Source organism: Xiphophorus couchianus, chromosome 22 (genome assembly GCF_001444195.1).
Source record: "Xiphophorus couchianus chromosome 22, X_couchianus-1.0, whole genome shotgun sequence".
Classification (NCBI taxonomy): Eukaryota; Metazoa; Chordata; class Actinopteri; order Cyprinodontiformes; family Poeciliidae; genus Xiphophorus; species Xiphophorus couchianus.
Window position 1 is genome coordinate 7452679 of NC_040249.1, and position 10062 is coordinate 7462740.

Consider the following 10062-nt stretch of genomic DNA (forward strand, 5'->3'; position numbering starts at 1 on the left):
ATTCGCAGGAGAGGGGGAACGGGGCTGGGGGGATGTCCGCGATAGGAATCGAGCCTTTATCGCCTCTGCTTCTGTTGAAAGTTTGTGGTTCTTCTTTTTTCTGTCTTGGGATCCGCAGAACTAAACAAGAACCGGAGGAAGCTTTTTGAGCCACCCATCAGGTCCTCCTTCCTGGAGGGGGGAGCCAGCGGCCGACTCTCCCGCCAGTTTCACGCCGAAGTGGCCAGCGTCAGCGGACGGTGGTAGGCCTCATCTGGAAACCGTCCATGAAGACCAGCCGTCTGTGCTCTTTTTTTTTCTTTTTTTTTTCATTGGTGCCCAAGTTTCTGCGGTTGTGTACTCCCTGCCTCCCCTCGTTTTTATTTTTTTATTTTGTAAAGTGTTGCATTATTTTGCAGTAAAAAAAAAAGAAGTTATTTTTATTAAAAGCCATAGTTGTGCCTTAAGTGCCAACTAAAGATAACGGATGTTTCAGTGTTAACTCCTTCCAGAGCATTTCTGTTGAAGGGTAACGTTGTGGTTCTGAAGAAGGGTAATGTCCAGTATTTCTCACCGTGTTTTGTATTAAGGGAACAGGCAGAATGATTAGTACAATCCTTTTACAGATTGATACTACCTGCATTCGTGTTTTGCGATTGTATCAGTGACATGCACTTTATTACTAGATTTTTGCCTGTGAGAGCCTTACTCCTTACAATGAAGGAATATTAACTGTACTTTTTTTTTTTTTTTAAATAAAAGCACAGATGCATTTTGTACCAAAAAGAATAATAATTATTAAAAGGAAGCACTTAGCCGATGAGATTAGGGCTCCATCAAATAAAGCAGGTCACCACACCGGAGCAGTGACTCAACCCACTTTAAAGGACTAGTAAAGGATTTAAGAAGTGAGGTTCTGTTAAGAAGTTATAAGCAGTTATAATATTAACTTGAGTAGATACATTTTTTTTTTATGTATATAAATAATTGCTGATGTTTGATCCTAGCTGAAGCTAACTATAAACCAGATTTCTTACACCTTAGAAAATATGGCTGTTTTACTGCCGTCACATTTCCATTGGACGCCTTGTTGCACAGAAACCAAAAGGTGTTTACGCAGGAAATGAAGACCAGAGGTGGCACACCGTTAATAATCTTCCTCTGCAAACACTTGCTGAGAATGGAGCATGTAAAGCTTTTAAGCTTATGGTAACTGTCTGATGTAAAAGTAAGGCAATTCTTAAAATTGCGTTCATATAATCTGCTATGATAATCTCGCCTTTTATTTAAGACAGCTATGCTTAAATAAACTATATGTTCCTCTCTCAGAATACGTTTCACATAGGAAGATTACCGGTGGCACACCACCTCCGATCCTTCATCACTTGTGTAAAACGTGTGTATAAATAAACCACCCAATGCAGACAAAGCGACAGTTGAAGCGTTTATAAAGAGGCGTGTTCAGAAACTGCTGTGATGGTTTTGAGTCCGGGTTTGTTTTTCATCTGTTTGGTCTTTGGCTTCTTTCAGACTATCACGATGTATACCGGATGATATTGCTATCTATTCCAAGTAAAATATTAACCGCTTACAGCTTTTTTTCATTACAGCCTCACTTCAAAAATCCCGACCTATCTCTTTAAACAAAAATAAACCAAAGGAAATACCTGTGGCCTTTTACCATTGGCTGTCTTCAGTGTGTCAGTAGGATGACATTCCTCTTTGTCTGTGTATCTCTAGACAAAGCAAAACTCAATCTTTTGTACTCTTACCGCATTATGATTTTATGTTTAGTTTTGTTACTATTTTAGGCGAATGAGTGGAATGTTTATTGTTAATCAGTTTACATATGTATTTTTATATGTTCATGATGAGTTTCTATGATTTTATTTTGTCTTTATTTTTGGCATTTATTGCATCTTTTACTTATTTCTGCCCCTAAATCTGTGGAGCCATGATATGGCTGTGCCATAACACACCAGCAGAAAAGTGTGGATAGGCTAAGCCTTAAAAGAGTCCTCTTTCTGATCATGTCAGCAGTTGCTTTTCTCCGTTTTTTGGTTTTTTTTTGGTTTTTCTTTGTTTCTGGTTTTTATTTTTTATTTTTTTTTGCTCATAGTGCATATTTCATCCATTATTTGTCAGCTCCATGTGCTTTAAATCATCTCTATATTGCTTGTATCTGGAATGTGAGATGCTTTGCCAAGACGTGCTTGCCATTTTTTTTCTTTTCTTCTTTTTTTGTTTTAATTTAGAGAAAGCAAAGACCTCATAACAGAGCAAAGCTGTGCGTTTGTAGAGTTAAGTGCCAATGTACATAAGTCGTTTTCAGCAGGGAGATGTCTTGTTAATAACACTAATATTTTGGTCTGACCTTCCTTGTCCAGATAGATCATGCATCACACAAAAAGTCAATATGACTTGTCTAGTGTTAGACTTCATGCTAGACACAAATATGGAGAAATAAATTTGCTAAAAGGGCTGAGATTTAAGAGAAAAACAAACAAAAATCCGGATTTTTCTATTATTGGTCCACTCAATCTTATATCCAACAAACCTAGTTAAGCAGTCTTCAGTGAAGTAACAAGATTATGCATGCACCGATGTTTATCATCAGAGCCTTTGTCGGTTCTGTATTCCTGTAATATTTTCAGGAATGTGTTTTGAAAAGGAAAAACGTCTTTTCCCAGCAGTTCATTAACTTAGATAGCTGAAATATTATTTTATTTTCTGTGATGTTCTTAAAATATCTCTGACTTAATCTAGACACCATTTCCCAGCGTCCGGAGCATGTTCAAGTGCAATTAAATGGCTTGTTGTAAAGTTGTTGTTTATATTTGCAGTACATTAATTGTAAAAGGGAAGAATGAGAACTGTATTAGTTTAATTGAGAGTAGAATGTATAAAATCCCTCAGACATATCTTATCTGAATTCAATTTAGATGTAAAGAACCAGCGATCCATCCGTGACCAAAACAAAACTAAGGGAATCGATCAGTTATTCATGCTTTTAGACTCGAGCCTATTTTCTGTTTACTTTTCAACGCTCTTCACATCTGATTTCAGCCGTTTTCACTGAATAATATTCTGACATGGTTGCTAATGCAGACCAGGGACAGTAGGGTTTTTTTTTTGTTTGTTCGTTTGTTGTATCTTTCGAGTCTTACAAAGTGATGAAGAGATTAAATTAGAGTGCGCGTCCATATTCCGAGAGAAAAACCGGGGGGTGGATTCGCCTCGACTCGTCTTCCTGCTCTGGCGGACGTTTGTTTTGTCTCCTCACGTTGCTCAGAGGAGCTTCTAGGGTTAGCGTCTCATTAAGTGAGTGTTGTTTGGAGAACTATTGATTATGTTCCTGCAGCTCGAATGTAGATCAGCAAAAAACAAAACAGACAAAAAAAGAAGTTCAATAAGTCCAAGTTCATCACCAGCTTGTCAAGTATTTCCCTTTATTATTGTTTTCTCGGTTATGTCTAAGACTTGTATTGTTCTTTGCAAAGGGATGTATTTGAATGAATCTTTGTACTGCAGTCAAATGGTACATTTATAGTAAATGTAAACCACTACAGGAATTATGTATTATGTATTTCTTTTTTCTTCTTATACATCTGTTTTTTTTTTTTTTGTTTGTTTGTCTTTTTGTCCGAGAAAAGGTACAATTCTTTTCAATGTTCCTGGAAAGAAATGGCGTGTAAAACATTTCCGTGAGGCCGAAGTTCTGTTCATGTGCCTTCTATTGATGCTGATGTTATTCTAACTGTACGGTAGCAAAGACACAAGCAGAAATCATCCAGCAGAAAAAAAAAAATGTTCAAAGATTCCAATAAATATGAAGGAAATAAATTTATGAAAAAATTCAGAATTGGACTGTTGTTTTCTGTACAGATTTTACCTGAAAATGTAATTATTAATCTTCACATGCTCAGTATAGGTTTAGGTCTGTTAGTTGTATCAAGGTATATTACGGTTTTTAAAAGCTGAACTTCCAAAACCACCTTACATTTTCGAGGTTTAGAGTCTTTTTACTGACCAAAAAAAGGGAAATGTGTCTTCTATACAGTATGTGTAGCTATCTGGTCTCCGCAATATAGTTTTGTGTTAATGGCTCATTAAAATTAGTAGTCTGTTTATTGGAATCGCAGGTTTGTTCCTTCAGTCATAATCTTTCTTTTGCAAAAAATAATAATAAAACATTTTCAAATGCGGTTCTCCAAAATCCCTCCAGAGGGCAGTGTTATCACTTAAAAAAAAATCTGGAACGGTGTCGAGAAAAAGTCGCTTACATTCTACCGTCTGGATTTGTATTTCTAAAAGTGAAATATTTGATATTTTCTAATTAAAGTCGTATTGCCTATCAATCAATCAAATTTTATTTGTATAGCACATTTCAGCAGCAAGGCATTTCAAAGTGCTTTGCATCATTACAAACACAGAAACACAAAGCAACATAGAATCAACAATCAAAACACGACATTAAGTCAGGTTCCATCAATAAATTTGTAATTGATTACATTTCAGATACAATTCTAAACAGGTGGGTTTTTAGTCGAGATTTAAAAGAAGTCAGTGTTTCAGCTGTTTTACAGTCTTCTAGAAGTTTGTTCCAAATTTGTGGTGCATAGATGCTGAAAGCTGCTTCTCCTCGTTTGGTTCTGGTTCTGGGGATGCAGAGCAGGCCAGAACTACAGTGTATTGTAATGACAGTGAATAATCTTGTGATTTTACAGTAAAAGAGGAGTGTGTTTTTGAGTTTAAATATATACGGTAATTAAAATGTGTCCTTAATTGTGATCCACAGGGCAACCTTGTCATGGCAGCAGATTATTGTTCAGATGGCGGAGAGAGGGAGATGGTGTGTGTCCCATCCAGGCCCTCTGCAGAAACAGGTGGTGCCTCTGAACTCTGTTCTGTGGGAAGCCACTGAGTCACCCGCTTTCTCCTTCCCCCCCTCATTAATTTAAGCAGGTGCTGGGCTGAGGGGAGGAAGAACACAGAACGCCCTCGTGTTTGTGTAACACCAATGGGATGTAAATACGGGTCTGTTACAGCTGAGAAGTCCAGGGTGAACGTGTGGGAGGTGCGCTGAGAAAACACTCATTATGGTGTCTTCGTCCAAGTCTGTATGCGGTAAACAGATGAAAAGCTATACCAGGTTTAAATATAGGTTGTATATGTACATATACGCGGCCCAGTTGAGTTTCTTCAGCAAACATTTTACCTAATGAAATATATTTCGTTTAGTGTGCAGGAGAAAAGCTGTTTAACCAAATATGAAATCTCTAATAGTTCCTCTCAAGGCAGAAACATGAACTGGCAATCAATCTGAGAGCCTTGCATGACTAATTCTAATTTCATGTTCTATTGTGAGAGGCAGAGATTGAACGACAGCTAAATTACAGAGAAGTGTTTATTATTATTATTATTATCATTATTAAGATGTCCTTATTTAAAGTCCTACAAAGTCTACAGCATCACATATTGCTCTCATGGGCAGCTTCCCTCTGCAGGGAAGGTGTAAATGACAGGAGCTGTGAGTTGGACACCAGCTCTCCGTCCCTGGCTTCTTTCCACTGCATAATATGCTCACAGTCTGTTCCACATCTTTTGTTTCCCTAAAGAGGATCTTTCTTTGCAAGCGATGTAAAGAGGTGTCGAGGTTATTTACTGTCAGACGTTCAACTTTTCCACAAGTCGTTTGTTTCTCGGGAATATGTTTAATTGCACATTGAAATCAGCAGGTCTGCAAATCAAACAGTGGATGAATCGTTGATCCATGTTGTAACAAAAACAAAAAAAAGGACCCAGCAGCATTGAGTTTTATCTATTAGGATATAATAAGAATGGGGAACTCTTTATTTTAAGGGTTGTGCATATGACTGACATTACACTGTCATAAACATAACATGACATAACACCTGTCATGAAGGAGACTTCATGAACGTTCATGACTGTTGTCATGAAGTTGGTAAATAATGTCCTTTTTAATGCAAAGTTGACTCTTAATGTAAGTTTTAATGCAACTTTGCATGAAAATGTAATTATTTACCAAATAATGCTAAGTTGATACTTTTAATGCATATTTCTGTTAATGGCTCATTAAATTAAAAGTCTGTTTAATGGAATTGCAGGTTTCTTCCTTCTGTCATCATTTTTCTTTTGCAAAAATAATAATAAACTTTATGACAACAGTCATAAACATTCATAAAGACTCCTTGTTATGTCATGTTTAGTTTAATGTCAGTCTTATGCACACCCCTTCAAATAAAGTGTTACCTTGCATTATGTATGAAACACAAGCATAGCCAAAATAGAAGGGCTGTGACTGAATCATATGATTCTAGCTTGTGGAAGCAAGTTAAGCAGCATTACCTTGAAGTAGTCATTTTCAGTATGACTTGTCTTTCACATTATTGTGGAACATCTGGGCCCTTAAAGCACTGGTTATGTTTGTTGAGGATCGGAGATATTCGCCTCAGCTATCTTAAGGTCCTACAACAACATTTCAGTCAAGTGGGGAGTCTGGGTCGTGACCAGATCATCTTTCCTGCATTAAAAGCAACTCAAGGGGGAAGGAGTAAACCCTAGAAGCGTAATCTGGTGTAATTAATTTTTAGGTTTTCATAATGATGCTGGATCAAATCTTTTTTTCATTTGCTTCAGCTTCGTTTTACTTTCTCACAAGGCTCCCGGCACCAAGCATTATTATTTCATTGAATGTCGAGCAATTCCTCCAGGCTCTTACGATGTTGTGCGCCCAATTAAATTTATTTTCCTAATAACCTTTCTGGCTCTGCTTTTAATTCTTCTCTGCTGATTAAAATGAGTGGCCCACTTGATCCGAGGACGCGGGTACGGCCGCGTTTCATTTGAATCTCGCATGAAGCGCGGATAAACCGGAATGTCACTAGAGAGCCCACAGCGTGCATCAGCGTTATCAATCAAGCGACAGCCGAGCTCAGTCTGCACACTGCAGATCAATGACATGCTTCATTTGGTGACCCATAAATGCCAAACAAATGTGTTTGTCTCATTGAACCCTGGAGAGTTTGTGTTATTGTCTCCCAGTGAAAAATGCTGCGCCCTGTGCTCTGTGCATTGCCTCTTATCCCATTTCCTGTTTTACAATAGATACATAGTGACTGTACTGTGTATGTGGGAGCACAAGTGATAAAAAATCCCCAAAAAGATTCCAAAAAAAAAAAGGTAAAAGATTTAAATAACCCGTCTTAACAGTAATGCTTCAAAACATGGTTTTACCGAATTTTGATTGCTAGTTTTATTTTATTTATATAGGAATAAAATTAATAAAATGATGCAATGATGCCACAACCCAGGATGAATATCCCTGCTTAAAGACACAAGGGTTGTGTTTTGTTAGGGAGGACAATTAGCTCTAAATCAATTAAGATTAGATTAATTGACACTTGGTGTGGATTCCAAATACCTTTTCACTTTACAAAAGCAAACTTTATTTTGGCATTGACATATTATGGTGGTGGCTGGAACAGATTTTGGAATTATCTGGGAACGTGCTGAATTAGTTCAGATCTTACTTTGCAAACCGGGACCACTTTGTGTGATTTGTGTTATTCATTTTTGAGGAAGTGATTGCTTTATTAGTTTCGACTGAATTAGAAATCAATAACCTTTTGGAAAATTGATTCTTAATCCAGTTATACCATCCATTGAACCCCTGCATTAACTCTCAGAAAAAGGATAGATTTTATATCCATGCTGATCGTCTACAAGACGCTAAATGAACCTGTGTCAATTTTTAAATTGTTGCTGAGGTGTGACCCAATTAGATAGGTCGTCAGAGTATCGTTTACTCCGTTAACTGCAGCTTCTCCATGAAGGTTGATTATTTTATGAATTCATCACATACATGGGTTAACTGGCTTGTTCCATTTGATGACTAAGTGTTTCTATTATGAGTTTCATTCCATTGCTTGTTTTTTATTTTATTTTTCATTTTTTGCTACCTATGTTCCCTTGTTTTCCGTTACTGAATTTTGATTTACCATGTATAAAAACAGTGCGATACAAATTGCCCTGCTTCAAGATTAAATACACATGTCTGGTTTGCTCTTTTAAATGTATTTTACAATTTGGCCCTAAAATCTTTCTGCACCTTTCTCCCTGCTAATAATCCATCTGTCTGGGAGTATTACCATCATGTTGCCTTTAGGCACAGCAGAGTGAACAAATCAGAGAGGACAGCCAAAACACAGCATGCTGTGAGACAAAAGAAGATCCATAGCAGCAGAATAGGAGGGGGGGGGGGGGGGGGGGGGGGGGGGGGGTAAGTGAAATGGTCATTTTTGAGATGAAATAAAATCAGAAAATGTGTGCACTGGAGGAGGAAAGATCGGGCTTGGTAAGGAAGGAGGCAAAGGCCAAGCTGGAATTGGCCTGGTGTGAGTTACGCAGGACACAGCGTCGCTCTCCTTCTTCCTCCTGCAGCTCCTACTGGAAACACTGATGTTAACACAGGATGACTCTCGCTGGAGGGAGTACGGGTGGGTGGAGAGAGAGCAGGGCTGACAGGAAGGATGGATGGAGGTGGGATGGGAAAGAATCCTCTAGAATCGGGCAGTATTATCTTCACACCCTGCTGCTCCTGAACAAAAAAATAAATAAAATGCAGTGCAGGCACTCAAAAATAATAAGTAATAAGTAGCAAGAAGACTGAGACTGAGTAAAAAGAAAAAAATGATTTAATCTGCTTTGGCTGAATCTACCGTAAGCTAAAGTAGCATCTCCCCCTCAGATAAAGATGCCTGTGTGTTTGATGGGATCTTCTACCTGCCACTGACCTTCACTTTTAATGAGTTTCATTTCCCAGGCCGGAAATTTGAACCAGATGCAGCAATGCCCAGATGAAATCTGAACGAGGCTGCATCTGAATGCCATAGTGATTACAAGCTTACCGGGAGTTTAATTCACCTGCCCAACATAACCCCGTTTTTTTAAATCCTCGAAGCCCTATGAAAATGCTCACCAGCTACTTTACTGTGGACTGAGTGGAAACAAGGAATTGGTACAAAGCTTTATTTTCCTCTGTTGTGTTACTTAAGGTGACGATGCCGTCTTAATGCACCCCATCAGCTGAGATGAAGTGCCTAACCTCCTAAAAACTGTCCCCATGCATTTCATTAGGCTGCAGTTTCCTTCGTTGGCGTTTTCAGCCGCAGCAGATCTGAGGGCACAGCTGCAGAATGCGTTGTCAGTGGAATAGATAATCGCTTTGTGGCAGCGCCTTTTGTGGCACAGGGAGAAGCCATAACAAATAGAAAGTGACACTGCATCACTGTGGTGTTGCTCTGTAGTGCATAGAAGCAAAACCACTTTAGCGAATGTGTGGACAACAGTGACTCTAGCATGATCAACATTTTTATTTTTTATTTTTTTGCGTGGTGAAGCGATGATGACCCAAGGCTAAGGAGCCTGTGGCCCGTTTAACCACAAAATGTGGGGCAGTTGACCTTTTATGTCTTAAGAAGTCTCTCTTCCTGTGGATAACCTGAGTAGACGCCCAACTGAGACCATTACAGTGCCTTCCAAAAAGTACACAGCCCATTATCTCATATTACAATTGTCAATGTAATTTGTTAAGATTTCAGAACACAACCAAATTGTAAGCAATCAAAACCACAATGCAGCTGGAGGATTAAACAAAGCGTAGTAAATAAAAGTCAATTAAGTTGACCCAGGCGTGCTTAAATCTGATGAGACACAACTTCTCCATCTCTTTCAACAATCAAAGCATTGAACGGCCGGCCGATAGGGGGCGCTGTTCAATGCGTCCCCTATTACGTGGAAGGGGAGGACGGCTTATAAAGACGACCTATAAAGATTTTTAAAATAGCCTATTATATTAGCGAGTTTTCTTTTATATTGTGTGCCTAAAAATGTAATCTGAATTAAGACATTTCCACAAACTGACTCTCCTCGACAGACATCTGCCAGTTCTTTTCTGCAGCGAAACTGTCAGTGCCCGACAGGTGAAGCTAAGCAGCCAATCGTGCGTGGTTGCTCTGGAAAAATAATAAACATTTGACCAATCAGCATCACTGATTTCAA

The 10062-nt window shown here is 38.5% G+C and overlaps 1 protein-coding gene across 1 annotated transcript in view; it reads left to right on the top strand.

Moving 5' to 3' along the window:
* bicc1a (BicC family RNA binding protein 1a) overlaps positions 1 to 3837 on the top strand; it is a 66733-nt gene extending 62896 nt beyond the window's left edge. The window contains exon 21 of the mRNA XM_028007390.1: positions 119 to 3837. Coding sequence (XP_027863191.1) covers positions 119 to 246 — 128 coding nt within the window. The 3' untranslated portion in view covers positions 247 to 3837. The remainder of the gene's footprint in view (positions 1 to 118) is intronic.
* Positions 3838 to 10062: the final 6225 nt, after the last annotated feature.